General features: G+C 39.3%; 1 protein-coding gene across 13 annotated transcripts in view; it reads left to right on the top strand.

Annotated features, from left to right (window-relative positions):
- ELAVL4 (ELAV like RNA binding protein 4) overlaps nt 1–19,477 on the top strand; it is a 147,218-nt gene that overhangs the window by 98,953 nt on the left and 28,788 nt on the right. For all 13 annotated transcript variants that reach the window (XM_069737935.1, XM_069737944.1, XM_069737940.1 and 10 more), the window contains one exon: nt 17,446–17,549. In XM_069737935.1, coding sequence (XP_069594036.1) covers nt 17,446–17,549 — 104 coding nt within the window. The remainder of the gene's footprint in view (nt 1–17,445; nt 17,550–19,477) is intronic.

The raw sequence follows: 19,477 nt of genomic DNA, 5'->3' as shown, positions 1-19,477 counted from the left end.
AATGAAAGAAGGTTGTGGTCAGAGAGCGGGAGAGGGGAGTTTGTGAAATCATCCACTGAGCAAACCTGGGAGAAGACCTTGCTAGTCTTTGGGGTCAGACCTCCGAGTTTCCCACTGATCCAGAGAACTGTATCTTGAAATTGTCTATGGGTCTTACAGAGATACCTGATTGCTGTATTAAACCATTAGGGCTCGCTCATACAAGCGTATATATAGGACTAGTGCTATCCGATGTTTTATCGTTAGCACTCGGACCAATGTTATTCTATGGAGCAGTACTGATCGGCGTTTATTCGCTCATGCCAATTCGGCATGAGAAAAATGTTGTAGCACAAATCGGATGGCACGCATCCTTTCAAGTCTATAGGTTTGTGGAATTGAGCAGGCTGCACTCGGATGACATCTGAATGCAGTCTGATTGCAACAAACTGGCAGAATGGAGAAGATGTAGAAATGTTGTTCTCCATCTTCTCCTCACATGCTGACACTGATCAGAGTTTGATCAGAGTGTCACTTGTATAGTCGGCCCGATGTTCTCGAATGATAGACCTTATGGCGGCCATCGGCACAAGCTATTAGTTCCAAAAACAATGAATGGAGAATAGGCTCTATTCCAATATGGTATTTCAGAGCCCAATTCTCTGGATCTGTATGGGGTGCTAATGGTTGGACCGCCATCGATCAGCAAGTTATTACCTAACTTGTTGCCAAAAAGAACCCTGAGGGTATGTGCACATGTCGTCTTTTTCAGGTGAGTCCGCTCAGTAACCCTCCTGAAAAAGTGCTAAACGATCGAAAGGAACGAACTTGTGCATTACAATGTCAAAACGACTCGCTGTTCACATGTTCAGTCTTTTTGATCTTCTCTTATAGACTTCAGGTTTCCAAAAAAATGTGAATTGGTTAAAAGAAGTAACCTGATAATTCTTCAAGTAGCCTCAGCTCGTAAACTGCAAAATAGTTTATATCAAAATACCCCCCAAGGATTCCGCTGACAAAAACAACAAAAATAACGATGGAAAAGACACCACCGGACAAAAGTATCTCAAACCGTCTTCCTCTGCCAAATCTCAGCTAGTACCGTACACCGGTGTCTAAAAGACGTCAAGCGCAGATGCCTTTAAGGCCGTGTTCACACTAGCAGTATTTGGTCAGTATTTTACATCAGTATTTGTAAGTCAAAACCAGGAGTGGGTGATAAATGCAGAAGTAGTGATGTGTTTCTATTATACTTTTCCTCTGATTGTTCCACTCCTGGTTTTGGCTTACAAATACTGATGGAAAATACTGACCAAATACTGACCAAATGATATCACAGGCTTATATGGGTGCGAGTGAGCCGAGACTCAGTGTAAATCGCAGCTCAGAAAAGAAACGCTGATGTGAGCTGCCCCATAGATGAATACTGGTCCGAGCGCTATGCGATGTTCCATCCTTATTCATCGCAAGTGTGATCCCCAACTAAATGTGGCTCTTGGTTAATGAGGATGCATGAATAGTCTATTGGGGCTGTCTCTAAGTCGCCCATCGTGGTCCTTCTAAAAGGGGACACGTTATAGTGCCATTCTCCTTTAATTCATGAGCATGCACAGGAAAGGATAGAATAGATGATTAGGCATTATCCTGTACAGATCTGCTTGATTGCCTTAAGTATGTGCCTGGACTGATCTCTGCTCAGTCCTCTTCCTGCATGTTCTACATAACTACATTTGATGTGATGTGGAAGCTGCTGTTACTTTTAATCAGTATAATTAATAATTATTTTTCCTAAGCAGAGCAGTTCTATTAGAAGCCAGTATCATACACTGTAACACTGTGCCAAAATATAATAAAAATAGATTACATCATTATATGTCTTTTTTTTTATAACACAACCAATAAGTTTAGAGTGAGCTAATGACTTCAATGAGATGTAAGGTCTTATGTGTGTCTTATGCATGAGCAATATGTTTTTATTTTGTTTTTTTTTGTCCTTTTATTTATACTATTCTTTTGTTTCAATGTTTTTAATTAGCTTTATGTCCTTCTATTTATCTTATTATTCTTTTGTTTCAATGTTTTTATTTTGCTTTATGTCCTTTTATTTATACCATTCTTTTGTTTGAATGTTTTTATTTAGCTTTATGTCTTTTGATTTATCTTATTATTCTTTTGTTTCAATGTTTTTATTTTGCTTTATGTCCTTTTATTTATACCATTCTTTTGTTTGAATGTTTTTATTTAGCTTTGTGTCCTTTTATTTATCTTATTATTCTTTTGTTTCAATGTTTTTATTTTTCTTTATGTCCTTTTATTTATCTTATTTTTCTTTTGTTTCAATATGTTTTTATTTTGACTTTTTTGGCCTTTTATTTATCTTATTTTTCTTTTGTTTCAATGTGTTTTTATTTCGCTTTTTAGCATTTTATTTATTTTATTATTCTTTTGTTTCAATGCTTTTATTTTGCTTTTTATCCTTTTATCTTATTATTCTTTTGTTTAAATATGTTTTCATTTTGTTTTTTGTCCTTTGATTTATCTCATTATTCTTTTGTTTCAATGTGTTTTTATTTTGGTTTTTGGCCTTTTAGTTATTTTATTACTCTTTTCTTTAAATGCGTTTTTATTTTGCTTTTTTTGTCCTTTTTGTTTGTTATTTTTTTGTTCCAATGTGTTTTTTTAATTTGCTTTTTGTCCTTTGATTTATGTTATTATTCATTTGTTTCAATGTGTTTTTATTTTGCTTTTTGCCTTGATTTATTTTATTATTCTTTTGTATCCATATGTATTATTTTGTTTTTTGTCCTTTTCTTTATTTAGTTTATTTATTTTTCTTTTCTTTCTTACCTCTAGCATTAGTTTTATTTATGTTAGCCTTATTTAATACTAGTATAAAGATCCATTTTCCAGTAAAAAGCAACACATCCTCACTGACCCAAATGAAACAATGGCGACTATCAGATTTCTGCTATTTTTGACTCAGTAATAGCTGTACAGACCTTACAAAAATTGCCATCAAAATATCAGAAGCCCCTGTGTTGGAAACCTATGAGTGATAGTTTAAAGCAGACCTGTCAACTGGTTACAAGTGGCAAATTTTTGCTCATATTTTATTCCTTCTACTCCCCTGAGAATTCCGTATTCTACATTTTAAAATCTACCATACGGTTTCAGTGTTATAGGCTTTTTTATTCAGTGATCCATTTTATGGTGTTTAGCAATGGGGCGTGGCACACAGAATTCCCTGGGGGCGTGTCCTTAGGCTGATCTGTAGGCACACCCCCTTGTAAAAAAAAGCATAAAAATTAGCACTTAAAAAAGGCTCAGATCTCTAGAACCCTATGGTAGATTTTAAAAAAATAGGGCACTAAAAATAGAATACTTGGGGGGCATCAAGAATAAACAAGAGCAAAAACTGGCCATTTTTGACCTGGCCACAGATCCTCTTTAAACAGAGCCTCATGACATTAGTTTGATGGATGGGTTGGCATCATGTGGCTTCACCCAAGTTCATTTATGAGACCCTCCGAAATTAACTATTTTTGGGTGATTATATAGATAACCATTAGTTCTAAATTTGTCATTGTCCCTTACAATGAATTGGAGAGGTCCTTCTATACCAACCGCAAGTATGAATATAGCAAATATTAACTTGGAAAGTGATACATTAAGCGGCATGATGGTCCAGACCTTAGCTTAATATTTTCAATTGCTTGTGCTGTGATAAATGTCAAGTTCTGGTTCACCGCCTTATATTATGTAGCAAGCTGAGTTTCAAATCAACACTTGCTAAATCTGTATACCTCCTTATGGTACAGCACTTTAATTAAACATCTACAGATTTAAGATTTTGGACTATTTTAGATGTTGGTTTTAAAATATAAAACTGTTTGGAAAGTTCTATTTTTCCTCGCGGAGAATCAGCTGGTGTAGGGAGGCCTACAGGCTAGACCAGTGTTCCCCAACTCCGGTCCTCGAGAGCCACCAACAGGTCATGGTTTCAGGATCTCCTTTGCATTGCACAGGTGATAATTGCATCACCTGGACAGGCAAGCATTCAATTACCTGTGCTATACTAAGGAAATCCTGAAAACATGACCTGTTGGTGGCTCTCGAGGACCGGAGTTGGGGAACACTGGGCTAGACCCTCTGGGAAAAGTATGTAAAATAGCTCTTGACCTTGACTCTCAATGCCACCTGGGACTCCGCAAAGACAACTACAACCTTCTTCTAAGAGCTTTTTCAGCCAGCCTTCCAAAACCCCACTTTGCACTAATGAGGAGTAAAAAATCCCTCTGAAACAGCGGTCAACAGCTGGTGCCTCAGTCATGGTTCCATTATGGGTGGAATATTGGCTATCAGGGATGATACTTTCAGATGGCACTAATGACGCGGGGGGATTTCATCAAAGATTTCTGGCATAAAATGTTTTTAAATGTCATTAAATGTTTGCGCATCGAGGAGCTGCACAAAAATTGGGTGACTTTTGGCACTTTCATGACCCTCTGAAGCATCTCTGTCAAAGAGAGAGAGTTGGAGAGGAGCCTGGCGGTATGGGGGGCACGGATCCCCCATTAAACTCTGTAAAAGTGTCTGCGATTTTTACACCAGAAATGCTACTCCTGCTCTTGACTTGAGTAGAATTTTTGGCGAGGTGCACAGATACACCAAATTCATTTAAGGGGTTGTCCCACGAACAAAGTTAATTTTAATCAATAGATTTTGAATAATAATAATTTTCACAATTGGATGAGTTTAAATAAAATGTTCCTGTGCTGAGATAATCTTATAAATGTGTCCCTGCAGTGTACTGTGTAATGGTCGTGTTCGACCATGCAGGAACATGGTCCGATCATACCACAGCTCCTGGGCAGGGGAGGATGCAAAAGAGTATACAGACATTACAGTACGGGATCCCAATAATCCTTTTTTTTTTAGGTAAAACATTTTTTGAAAAGGCAGGAAAGTGCTTCATCTCACAGCTGTGATCTCATGCTGTCCTGTCTGTATACTCTCTTTTGTGTCTTCCCCTGCCCAGGAGCTGTGGTATGATCAGAGCATGTTTCCGCATGGTCGTACATGGCCATTACACAGTGCACAGCAGGGACACATTTATAAGATCATCTCAGCACATAAAATTTTAAACACATCCAAGTGTGGAACTTATTATTATTCTGAGATCAATTGATTTAAATCAACTTTAACATTAACTTTGTTAGTAGGAAAACCCCTTTATTGAATTCTGTACATCATATTCCAGAGAGCCCTTTATTAAGAAAGGTATGAGCAGCACCAGTCTTAATGTATACCCCCTCCCTGCTTTCTTTTATAAGAACTACAGTATATACTATATACTAAGGGAGAGCTAATGAGTTTTAAGTGAACCAAATCCATTTCACGAAATTACCAAATTCTAGTGAATCCAAATTTTTGGCAATTCAATTTGCTCGAATCCAGCAAAATGCTTGTCAGTTGCCTACCATTTTACTTACTGTATTCATACACCCCGTGAAGGGGTTAATAGATAATAAGGAATCATAGCTACTTACCCTTCACCCGTCTCTGTCACCAGAACTTCCTGCTGCTCTTCAACTTCCTATGCCCCCTCTTCACTCCGGCACCAGTCTACTCTTCACTCTCTATTGGACCTTGATGCACGTTTGGACGCCATGACGTGTGTGGTGACAAACATTCTGACATTATGATGTCAAAAAACGTGCGTCAAGACCTAGCTGGCACCAGAAGAACTGACAAAAATGAAGATGAGACTGGCGCCATAGCTAGGCAGGGGTCTAGGATGCCAGCAGTGGACAGGCGAGAAGCTAGGTTAGTATGATTTTTTTGTGTTTTTTTTTAACCCCATTCCAGCCCATCCATCCAGTATACTTTAGGGTTGGGAGATCTCTGAGCTTAAAAAAAATGGCCTTTTTATTGGCAATTGGGGCTTTTTCAATTTGCATCAAGCTGAATCTGAATTTTGACAGATTTGCTAATCTCTCCACATATATTGGCATTGTATGCGGTGCGCATTGTCCGCTTGACTACGTGTCACTCAGTCCATCCGTCCAAGGTTGACCTAAGTCGTGTAGAACACGTTTGATGATGCTCATCAGTAACAATACAGTGTAGGCCATTTTTCTCCCACCCATTGTCTTGCATTGTGGTCAGGAGGACTGATATAACACATAATATTACTCAGATCCATTAGGTGAAGTGTGCGCAAGTCACGTTTTCCAGCATTTGCTTTTATCCGTGTGATGAGTCGGACGCTGAGAGCCACCAGTCTGCTGCCGGTGACATTGGACAAGGACTGTGTGTTATCAGCAGAATACAAGGGAGCGGCAGAATGAATCTGAGTCTGCTGTCTCTGCGTTAGAGCAGGGTTATTTTTACCGTTTGATCCCTGTGGATTGCATTATTTTAACCTTAGAATTACACTGCTGACTCTTCTCTATGCACATCTGCTGCCGCCGCCTTCTGCACGGCATAGGGCTTGCATCATTCATGAGCGAGGCTTCCATTTGTGCAGCAGGAATCCAGTAATAGCCACTGTGCAATACATGTTCTGCGCCTATAGAGATGCACATAGGCCATACTGCTCATGTACGGTCACGCTTGTGTTGTAGTATACATAGGGGTGTGCCGAAATATATATGAGAGTATTGAACATATGCAGACAGTAGATCACACATGTTAAAAGGCTAATAGGCTATAGTGTCACTGGAGAAAAACACGGCTAGGTCCTTATAAATCTAGCAAATCTCAAGAGATTATCCATTGTGTGTACCGTACCATATAACTTCTTGGTCATAAGAGTCTTAAAAGTAACATACACCCTTGAAAACCATTTTTAATTTTTTTTTTTATTTTGTGCTGATTAATTTACTATTTAATCCTTATGAGTTTTTTTTTTTTTCTGATAGAGAACTCCAAATTTCCAGCATGGACAGAATTAAATTATAACATTTTTTTCTGCATACAGTACAACCACTAGAGGGAGCCGTGGAGCTAATCGCATACTGTTTTATCATTGACTTCTATGTAAATCAGTATTCATGAAGTCCCTGATCTCCCTCTAGTGGGAGACAGAAATGTATCACCTAAGGGGTTGTTGTCATCTTCTTTTCTTCACGGGTGCAATGCTCCCCTGCCTCTCGGCTTCCTGATTGCTGGGGGCGGTGCGATTCTGAGGATTAACAGTTCTGACCAGCACCATACAAGTTTTTTTAATGCCTCAATTATGCAGGCAACTTAAAGATCCTTATCAACAAAAAGGATTTCCAACCTATGGACACATTTTGGACACATTTGATTTTTTGCAAATGTGTGGTGGAATTTATCACATATTGTTGGAGCTAAAAATTATACCATGTTAAAAAAAATTGACATATCCTTTAAATAAGTTCAATAATTGCTCCATAAAAAGATTTTGTATACCTTATGAATAAAAACCCCTAAATGTGTCTCCTATTTTTAGGACATCAGTTTAGCAGCTTAGTTTCCTCAACTACATATGTGTCCACCTTTACCTTTCCTTCGATTTGCTTGAGAACTCATTATACGCAATCCATACATTAATGTGACCTGGCAGCAAAACCCTCAACAAAACATATTATAACCACTGATATATAGACACATATAGCATACATATCTCCCAATTTTGTCAATTATGTCAATTATACATTTATATTACATAAATTTATTAATTTGATGGCAATAGCAAAATCTTTTTTTTTTATTCAAGTCGCTCAAAATGACTTATTGTTTAAATCTGGAGTTTTTTCTGTGTGTTAAGTGTATTTTTAAAATGTTTGGCAATGTTTTTTTTTTTCCATATCAGAATCTGTATTAAAAATAATAAATCAAAATTTATCAATTTTCACACTGGCCACTAGGGCATTTTTTAAATTCCAACTGTTCTTTCAGGAAATAACACGCACATTAGTAGCAGTGCACAGGCTCTGACCCTACCTTTTGTAATAAAGCATCTAATGAGTGTGTGCAAAGGTCATCGTGAAGGGAGGGAGAGGAGGGTTGGCTGGGACATCGCCTATTGTGATCCCAGGATCCTGTGTTATCAGCTGTGTATAGAGGTTTTACTTGTCATTGTAATCCTCTGCCTCTGCTGATAAGGAAACTGCTGTAAACTCTTCCAGGAAGTATGAGTCTAAAAAAAAAAAAAAAACACAGTGGCCAGTGTGAAAATTGCGAGATTACTAATTTAGTTTTTAATTGCTTTTTTAAAAAACTTTAGATGATAAATGTCTGGGAGGTCCATGTTCCCGTGCAGCTGTCAGAGGCAGCCTGACTCCTAGAGAAGTCGGAGATGGCTTATTACTGTCTCTGCCTTCCCGATTGCTGTCTATGCTGACAGCACTTCCTTCTCCGGATCCAGTGATCATATGATTGCGGAGTGTAGGCATTGAGCTGGAGTTGCTGGGTCCTAGGAGACTCAGTCAACTCCGATATGTAGCCAAGAAGCTAAATTTCCACTGTAACTGGGGCTAACATACCAGCCTCCTTCACAGGGGAAATCAGATTTAAGAAATGTATTCAAGTGTTGAAATGTCTTTTATGACTTTATAGGGGGGCACAATGTGTGAAATAAATAATTTTAAAAAAGTAGCTTAAAAATAAATTAAACGTGTCTGATATATCAAATAATTGTAACGGGAAAGCACATGTATTTCCATTATTTTCCCACTGTTATCAGCACAAAAGAAAGCTGTATAAAAATAATTTAAAAATTAGGCTCTACGGATCAGGAAAAAAAGATGCAAAAATTATTTGAATATCCTAAAGAGAAATTTTTTTTCCAGCTCTTTAAACCAAGGGTACATGTGCAAAAAGAAAAGAAAAAATGTGCCTGGTCAAGAATGGGGGTAAATGGTCTTGTCTTCAACTGGTTAAAAAAATACTGTGATGTGAAGAATAAAAACATTGCCTTTTTTTTTCTTTAAAGACAAGTCATGGCCACCATACACATGAAATGGCTGTTGGCTGAATTATGCCATCCTTGAGATGACTGTATATTCGGTCCAAGTGCGAAAACACCGGATCGAACTCGGACCAGTCTCAGCCTATGAGGCCGTGCACATGTGTGATTTTTTTTTTATCAAAGTCTGTCCAAGGAAAAAAAATCCCAGGATGATCAAGTTTGATTTGATATTCGGATCACACTCGGCCATGCAAGTCAAAGAGTCGATGGAAGACATCCGACTTCACTTGGCCAGTCCGATTTGCACAGATGGACAGAATGGAGAAGATGAAGACATTTTGTTCTCCATCTTCTCCTCATCTGAGAGAATCTGATCCCACAAACTTTGATCAGAGTGTGATTAGCATAATCGACCCAATGAAAGGATATACGGTTGTCAGCACCTGCCCTTAGAGTGTTGGCTGAAACCGTTAATATTGGCAGGTGTGGTGTGTATGGGGGGTCGTAAGACAAGAACCTGGTGTAAACAATAGGTCATTCTCGGAGGATACATTCCCTATAAGATGTTTATCTTCGGGCCCAAAATAAAGCCATATCGAATTTATAGAATTGTTGGGTCTATTATCTCATAGAAAAGGGACAATATAATCTATTGGCATGAAGGGTGGTTCTAGTGTGGAACGTCTTGCCCAGTCCGGCCATTCTTACGCATAGTTTATAGACCCCAGTAGTAGTGTCCTTGAGAAGGTTATCCACTGACGGGATCCCAGTCTCTGAGTACTGACTGCCTTACCCGATATCTTACGGTTGGTTGGATGCCGCTACATGTCCTTTTTTCTTTTGTTAATTCTTTGGCTAAAACGTAGGTGGCATCACATGAGAATAAATACGTATTTCTGATCTTTGGCGTATTGGCGGTGTTATAATAACACAGTCACCTTCAAATAACAATAGTGTAATCATTTTTTATCCTGCACATGCTGCAACATTCACCAGATACGCGGTTTTATCTCTATGAATGCCTATTTTGCCTTTCGTGTTTTCTTTGTGTTGCCCTTGGATACCAAGCTACAATTCTATTCAATAGACCGAGCACAAGGAGAAACCGAGTTTCCGAATAATTTGGCTTCATAATGTTAATGTATGATTGAGGTGCATGGAAGAAGGAAGGAAACGTAGAACATTACTTACAGCAAAAAAATGCAAATGTATTGTGTTTGGAAGCTGTCAGCAAAGCTGCAAATATTAAGCACAACAATAGATTGGTTTATGATTTGGCATCATCGGCCATGTTTAGTAGAATGACACATGTCTGCATACAGCATGAGGGAAATTTATTATCGTGATTGGGCCTTATTATCAGTTTTATCGTAAGTAAAACTTTGTTGCTCATGACGACCAATCACGGTGCAGCTTTCATTTTGCCAGAGCAGTTTAAGAAATGAAATCTGAGCTCTAATTGGCTGTTACAGGCAACAATAATTTTATCAAACTAGTGAATCTCCGAGAGACAAATCTCTAACGGGGCCCCCCAACTATCATGGATCTTTAAGAATACTGGTCTTCTCATATGGACCATTGGGACCCAGTTACACCCCTAATAAAAGCATTCTCAGAGAAATGCTGTTTGTTGCCCATGGTGACCAATCACTGGGCAGCTTTCATTTTAGCAGAGCTGTATTAGAAATGACATCCGAGATCTCATTGGCTGCTATGAACATCTATCGATTTATCAAAACAGCGTCAAAGAAAAACTGTTCTTGTTGCCCAAGGCAACTAATCATAGTGCAGCTTTCATTTTAGCAGAGCTGTTTTAAAAATGATAGCCCACCTCTGATTGGTTGCTATGGACCACAAGACTGTTTTGATAAGCGAGGCCTACGGTATTCATTGGCAAAATGTGTTATGGTCATGCTCATAAGCGAGGTCCTGTTAGGAGTTGAAGTGAATCTGTGAAGGGTGTAGTCTGGGGCGGACGGGTCATTGGTGCAACCTGTTCAGCTTCACAGGGGCCCAAAAAGTCAGAGGACCCAGCTGTTCTTTATGATGATGAGCAAAGGGCCCATATATTGTTCATGTACAGGGGCCGTCTTCTGTCTGTGTCCGCCAGTGGGTGTAGTAGTATTTAATCATGGTTGGAATGGGTTGGACATAGTGATGAGCGAGTATACTCGTTGCTCGGGTTTTCCAGAGCACGCTTGGGTGACCTCCGAGTATTTGTTAGTGTTTGGAGATTTAGTTTTCATCGCGGCAGCTGAATGATTTACAGCTACTAGCCTGCTTGGGTACATGTGGGGGTTGCCTGGTAGCTAGGGAATCCCCACATGTATTCAAGCTGGCTAGTAGCTGTAAATCATTCAGCTGCGGCGATGAAAATTAAATCTCCAAACACTAACAAATACTCTGAGACCACCCGAGCGTGCTCGGGAAAACCCGAGCAACGAGTATACTCGCTCATCACTAGTTGGACAGTGTAAACTTCATGTGTAGGGCATAAACGAGTTGTATTATGTTCATTTACGTTGATTGATCGTCTACGTGTACTGGAAAGTAATGTTGTTAGGTCTAGTTGGACATTGTAGTTGCATTGTGTTTTGATCATGTATAGTGGTCCGGTCTTATACGCTAGGCCTCGAAAACCAGAACCATGCTTCCATTGAGTAGTTTGCACTACAAAAAATGCTGGTAGTCCAAGTATCCGTCCATGATCATATCCAGCAGTCAGTTACAATACCCCCCATACTTCTGTTTAACCCCTTTCTCTAACCCTTACAGTACACTGCTGACACTCGGTGACTTCATGTAAAGTGATTTCAGTACAAAATGACATGTTGTTTTGCGGACGCGCTCCAGCTGGGATAATTTTTTGGAGTAAATTTCCTCAATCTTTTGCAATCGTCTGCAACAATGATGTTGTTGTCTATTTATTTTCTTTTTATATTTTGGTGAGTTTGGTGTTTTTTTTTTTATTTGCGCCACATTCACCTTTCCATTTTTAAATTTATTTTATATGTGTTTGCCTTTGTTTTTTTTTTAGTTAGAGTCTAGAGATTCAGTCCGTTTTCACATGATTCATCTTTTTCGACTTTTCAAAAAGTCACTAAATTTGTCGTAAATGTAATCCAGTCCCCCTCCTGGAGTTATTTTATGCATGTCAGGTATTTTGGTACAAATTTTTGGAGCAAGTTTTCACAACTAACAAGTTTTTGCACACAAAAAGGTTAAAGAAAAAAAAGAGCTTTTTTGTCAAAATTCATAAATCATGTGCGCTATTTTGAAAAATTTATCGTAAAAAACCCCAAATACCATATGAAAAAACAAGAGTGATTTAAAATAAATAAATTATGAATCGGGGGTCTATGTGTACACAGGCCTCCACTACCACAATATGCCATGTTGGACATACAAACAGCTCTACTGCCCTTGGAAGAGAACCTTCCGATTGGTAGGAAGACAATGATGGGCCTCATTCATTTCTTACACCGTTCTGGTAAAATTCATTACTAAGGGCAATAAAGACAGTTTTACTGTAAGACCGCCGTTCTTATGAATGAGGCCTGATAAGCTTCACTGAAATAGGGGGCAATTTTTGGTGGGTCAAACTGTAGAAATCATCTATAATTAATTTATATTGTCAATTCAGGCATCCGTTTTACACGTACTTGTTCCGTCTGCATTTTTACTAATTGGTCAGTAGGAGAAGCTTGGAATTGTTCTTTTCTCTACATATGAGAAAAACAAATGCCACATTGATGATGCAAATTGACACACAAAAACTGATAAATATTGGATCAAGTACACTGACAAAAAATGTAAAATTTTTCTTCTCTTATGCAAAAAACAAGAAACGGACATCTGAATGAGTCCTATTAGGGTTGGTGCGAATCGATTCCGGTGGCCACGACAATGGTCTACGACCACTGGACAGGAGAAGAAATACCGCCCCTGACCATCCGTCATCTGTGGCTGTTCTTTTGATTAGCCAGGCGCGATGTAATTGTTACGATACAATGCACATGTGACATCGCGTTGAATAATTAGAAGACGCTTCCAGGTAGGACGGGGTTCACTTCTCCTGTCCACCGGTCATAAAACTGTCGTAGCTGATGGAATGCAATGGAACAAATTTGCATCAACCCTTGTCCAAATTGGTTGTGTTCAGTTGCCTCGGAACATTGATAGATGTGGAGTTTCAGGTCTTCATGGCATGTAATAAATTGTATTGCATTTATGTCCAGTAGTCAGGGCATGTTGGGAGACGTAGTGTTGTGTATAAAATAGTACTGTGATAATATCGTACAGTATAGACTTTTGTATTCAGCGGATATCACATTTTGCACATTTTTACCCAAGAGAAATAAAACTATTGTTTCCATACTAAGCGGAAATAGCTCCAGTTCGTTTTAGAAATCATGCTTCACTGCCGAGACCCAATTTCCTATTTCTTAGACCAGGAAGAGATTATGGTTATTTCTGAACACAAGAACATACCGAGCTGCAATTGTTACTTGCACAAAAGCATAAACTTCTCTAGTCTTCAAAAGCACAAAAATGAGTATAATTTATTCAACTTTCTCAAAACATCAATGTCCTTTTATAGCAATGAAACTGAAATATTCCTATTATTTTTTTTTTACATGAATCCATGTTTATTTTTATGATGGCCCGCAAGTGGTAGACATTTAGGACACTTGCTACTGTTTTTACTATATTGTAGAGTATACTATCCCAGCAACTTAGTTGTCAAACATTTAGGCTGGTGCATAGATTTTGTGATGAATCTGGACACTGAGAGCTCACTGCTTAGCTATGGATATACATAGAGAAAGCCATAAAACACTCAACAAACAGTACAGATTATGTGTGACAGCACAGAAGTAAAGAACGGTTACCATCCGTTTACCTATAGCCATATATACACTACTCAGAAAAATAAAGGGAACAATAAATACCACATCCTAGATATCACTGAATAAAATATTCAATTTGTAAATCTTTATTCATTACATAGTGGAATGTGTTGAGAACAATAAACCATAAAAATTATCAATGTAAGTCAAAATGAATATCCCATGGTGGTCTGGATTTGGAATGATGCTCAAAATCAAAGGTGGAAAATCAAATTACAGGCTGATCCAACATCAGTGAAAATGCCTCAAGACGAGAAAATGATGCTCAGTTGTGTGTGGCCTCCACGTGCCTGTATGACCTCCATACAATGCCTGGGCATGCTCCTGATGATGCATTGGATGTTCTCCTGAGTGATCTCTTCTCAGACCTGGATTAAAGCATCAGTCAAATCCTGGACAGTCTGTGGTGCAACGTGGCATTGGTGGATGGAAGAAGATGTGATGTCCCAGATGTGCTTGATTGGATTCATGCCTCGGGAACGGGCGGGCCAGTCCATAGAATCAATGCCTTCATCATGCAGGAACTGCTGACACACTTCAGTCACATGAGGTCTGGCATTGTCTTGCATCAGAAGAAAACCAGGGCCAGCCGCACCAGCATATGGTGTCACAGTGGGTCTGAGGATCTCATCCCGGTACCTAATGGCAGTCAGTGTACCTCTGGCGATCACATTGAGGGCTGTGCGGCCCTGGAAAGAAATGCCACCCCACACCATTACAGACCCACTGGCAAACTGGTCATGCTGGAGGATGTTGCAGGCAGCAGAACATTCTCTGTGGTGTCTTCAGACTCTGTCACATCTGTCACATGTGCTCAGTGTGAACTTGCTCTCATCCGTGAAGAGCACAGGGTGCCAAAGTCAAATCTACCAATCTTGGGGTTCTCTGGCAAATGCCAACCAGCCTGCAGTGTTGGGGTATAAGCACAACACCCACTTGTGGACATCGGGCCCTCATACTACCCTCATGGAGTCTTTCTGACAGTTTAAGCAGACACATGGATGTTAGTGGCCTGCTGGAGGGAATTTTACAGGGCTCTGGCGTTGCTCCTCATGTTTCTCCTTGCACAAAGGAGGAGGTAGCGGTCTTGCTGCTGGGTTATTCCTCCTATGGCTCTCTCCATGTCTCCTGAAATACTGGCCTGTTTCCTGGTATCTGTTCCATGCTCTTTACACTGTGCTGACAGACACAGCTACCCCTCTTGTCACAGTTCGCATGGATGTGCCATCCTGGATGACCTGCACTACCTGAGCAACTTCTGTAGGTTGTAGACACCGCCTCATGCTACTGTACAGTACCTCTAGGGGTGAGAGCAATGACAAAATGCAGAACAGCCAAAAAGAATGAGAACAGAGAAATGGTCTGTGGTCCCCTCCTGCAGAACCACTCCTTTTTAGGGGTTGTCTTGCTAATTGGCTATCATTTCTACCTGTTGTATGTTCCATTTGCACAACAGCAGGAGAAATTGATTCACATTCGGTGTTGCTTCATAACTGGACAGGTTGATTTCACAGACATGTGATTGACTTGGAGTTACATTGTGTTGTTTAAGCGTTCCCTTTATTTTTTGAGCAGTGTATATACTTGGATATCACTAAGGCTGTACTTGCATTAAAGAACTTGAAAAGGATCGGATACATTCCTAGGAGACCTCAGAGTGTTACACACATCTTTTTAGGGCAATTGGAGTGCTTGAGATTCGTGGCAAATAGGTTCGCTTAGAATAGAACTTTTGGAAGAAATTGGCAAAGTTGGAGATAGCAAAGTTCAAAAAATGTGCTCCTTTCTATTATAAAGCCGTGACCTTTTGTTTGAAAAACTAGGGGTGCTGACTGGTACTGCATGAAACTATGACATCTGCAATGAGAACTTATTGGATATGGATAACTGTTCTCATTTGCACAGTTATATTAATCAGGCATTTATATGATGGCAGTAACCTTAAATACTTTATTTTTAATCACATACTATGTAAGAGTATGCACAGGAAAAGACAAGTTGCCAGCCATTAGTTGCTACGGAGGAGGGTGTTGAAACCTGTAGGCTGTAGTGGGAACTGATGATTCTGAATGTGAAGGGAACTGGGCAGTGAATATTCATTTTAATACGGATAAATTATAGACCTCTTATTCTTATGAGTGGGTAGTGACTGGGTTGTTATTCTTCCATAGGCTTTAACATTTCTTTCTGCAGACCAAGTAAAAAATTGGGGTATTTTTCAATGTCCAGCAAGTAAAAATCTGCAGAAAACAGAATATTTGGTACCTCTGCACCTTCTTTCAGATTCATCTGTTTGTGATCAGCCAAGAATATGCAACAAATCTAGACAACCTTAGACACTTACATTTTACCAGTTTAGTATCCTTTGGGCAGGTACAGATGACCGACCAAATGTTCTCTATTATGCTAATCACAGTGTGATCAGAGTTTGATCAGAGTTTAATCAGATGTAGATAATTTAAAAAAAAAAGTTTCTCCATCTTCTCCATTCAGTTTGTCCGTGAAAATCAGACTATACTAGGATAACACTCAGTCCATGGAAAAAATTGGACACGTGCAGTGCCTCATTGAATAGCATAGTGTTTTGACGGATCGCACTCAAACCGATACTGCGATCGTCTACTCGAGCCCTTAAAGAGGATCGTATTATATAATTTGCAAGACAGTTTAAAAGGGATAAAACATTTATTATTGGGTGAATCAGCAACTCAAACACCCCGAGTCCTAACTAAGGCGTGGCATGTGCTTACCGCCAGTAAGTGCAATGTGATTTAGCAAGGATAAAGCTCTTTTTCCCCAACCGGTGGAAAATGATGTTTGGTGCCTTTCCCCAAAAAAATCCCTACATGCAAATCCATGTGGATCTGCATATATGGATTTGTAGCCCAGTTTCTCTCTTTATTTCTATGGTGGAGCTAGTAGCTGTGATGTCCTTTCTTCATGCAGATTGATTAGAAAATAGCTGCTGCATTCCCTGCCTTGGCTTTTATATAGAGTATGATAGGCCCTCCTCATTGGTTGTGCTATGCCATGTGATGTAATAGCTGCAAGTCCTTTTGGCAACTGCACCTGTAGTCATGTGAGCCTTCTCTGGCTCATGCAATCTTTTGCTTTGTGTAAAATGATGGTGGGCATTTTTGGGGAGCGATTTCACATGAATCAAATGACAAGTTCTTCGAATATACCCTTTCCAGTGAATTTTCTAAAATTCGACACAAATTTACTGATTTATTGTTCATCTTTATTTAGTATTTTCGGTAGAATTCATTGCTTTGACTATGCGATCGTAGTGCCTCGGGCCCCAGCTTTCCCGCCACAAACCAATAAATGTCATTAAAACCAGAAAACCTTCTTCTACTAAATACATTAAAGACCTTAGTCCTCGCTAATTTTACATGACAGGTTGAAATGTTTTATCTTTTCAGATAATTTCACATTTGCCTCCTAAAAAGATTCAGCGTATAGCTTTCAAGCTTCTGTTCTGTCATACCAAAAAAAAAAAAAAAGTCCTTTGACCTTCATAGCTTAGTTGACCTTGGCGAAGATCATTTCTATGTAAATCATGTTCCGACTGATAAGATGATTGGTCCCTAATTTGCTGTTTCTTTTCTCATCTAGGGCAGAGCCTAGGATATGGATTTGTTAATTACATTGATCCAAAGGATGCAGAAAAAGCCATTAACACTTTAAATGGACTCAGACTACAAACCAAAACCATCAAGGTGAGGATATTTTTATGCCAGTTAAAATAGATAACGGTGTGCTGCCAGCTTTGCTGAAGTCTTGTTTTACCTGATCCTTTGCCATCAACTTAGAGGGTGCAATTACATCCTCTACACGGACTCCCAAAGTGTCACGTTCAGACGTTGCAGATTTTTTCCTTTGCATTTTTGGTGCGGAAAATCCACTGCGTTTAACAGTTCAAGCAAAGTGGGTATGATTTCATGAAAACTCCTGCCTACTGTGCGTGTAACAATACTGATGAATTGTGCATTTTATGGTGCTTTTTTTTTTTTTACCCTAAAAGCTTCAATGGAAATCCTAAAAAAAAACAATTTTTAAGTGTAGAATCCCAGCGCTTCTCTACTAAAAGAACATTGAAAAATGGTGTTTCTAATCTTCACTAAAACGGATAAAAAAAAGGGTGAAAATGTGTAAAAATCTAATTAAAAAACACAATAGCTGGAGCAGATTTCTATGGTGTATTTTGGGAAAAAAAAAGCGGTGAAAAAGCAACGTTTTTTGGATATGGAAATTGACTTCTCGTGTGGCACATTACTCGAGGGTTGTACAAAATTTGCAAACAAGAATTTTCCAGCCATCTGTCCTTTGGGAAACGTCATGGTGAAAAGTTGAAGGTTTATGCAAAAATTATGCTTTTATTTGTGCGTACAGTCATCACCAGGTGCTCAATAGTCATCACCAATGAGACGGACATAACGCTCCTGGACCTCTACAGATTCCGCCCATTCCGGATTGATTTTCTTCCCGGCACACCCTGTTCCTTTACTGTAAGGGAGGTTTTGACAAAGACCATCCTTGCTCGAAACGTTAACCCTAACTTATTGTCCATCAAACTTTTCATATGCTATTGAGCACCTGGTGATGACTGTACGCACAAATAAAAGCATAATTTTTGCATAAACTTTCAAGTTTCATGTGTGCGGCTGTTTCTCTCTAACATTGTGACTATTCGTTCAGCCTGCACCTTTCGCTCCTTGATACAGAGTGCACCACATTTTTTCAGACTGCATGGTGAAAAGTTGATAAAGCTCTTCCCTCATTAAAACACCAGTAAAGAGCAGTGCTCGACTATATGCTACAGTTGATACTTGCTTACAGTTCTTCTTGGACTGACATTCCGAAATAAACAGTTCTGAAAATTGCGCTACTCTGTCAAGAGTTGTTTATGCTAAATGTGTCTAAACATGGTCAGCCAGTGGCTGTGGTGTGGATTGCACCCTGTTGATGGTTTTGCCACCCCCTAAGGATAATGCATTCAATCTATAGCATGAAGAATTGAATTGGAGCCTTAAAAGGGTTGACCGGTTTTGTGGTGAAAGTCTGCAGTCACTCTAAAGTCTTATGAATCCTTACGGGGCGCACACTGCACAATGTCAGGATTTTCCAGTGTCGCTGCCAAGACCAAACAGTCATGTGATGGCAGGTATGTGACGGTCACATGCCATCTAGACGTGCTCAAGGCCAAGCACATCTAGTCGAAGTGTAGCCCAAAATATGCAAATCGCATACCTGTGATCACTTGACTGCCCGGTTTTGGCAGCGACACTAGAGAATCTTGAGCGCATGCAGAACTCATAGTCATAGAGTTACTGCAGACTTTCACCACATGATCCCTTTAAGAATTTATGTAACAGGAAGGCTGGACACATTTGTAATATGCTGCCCCCTACTGTAAGAAAAAAGTATAATTTCAATCAATGTTTTTATCTCGCTCAACTGCCTACCCCTTTTCCAATTTTAAGGTGGGTTAAGTAAGTCCACCGGTAAATTGTACCCATTAAAATCCCCCATCCTCCCCACCCATTTTCTTATTGGAGGTGAAACTTATGGAACCCCACTGATTTCTAGAACAATATGGTTAGGAAAGGGACTTCACTTTATCTTTACTTTTTTGCAGTATGGAGTT

This window comes from Ranitomeya imitator, chromosome 8 (assembly GCF_032444005.1).
Source record: "Ranitomeya imitator isolate aRanImi1 chromosome 8, aRanImi1.pri, whole genome shotgun sequence".
NCBI classification, from domain to species: domain Eukaryota; kingdom Metazoa; phylum Chordata; class Amphibia; order Anura; family Dendrobatidae; genus Ranitomeya; species Ranitomeya imitator.
The sequence above is the reverse complement of the archived record's forward strand: the minus strand, read 5'-3'. Positions and strand labels throughout refer to the sequence as shown.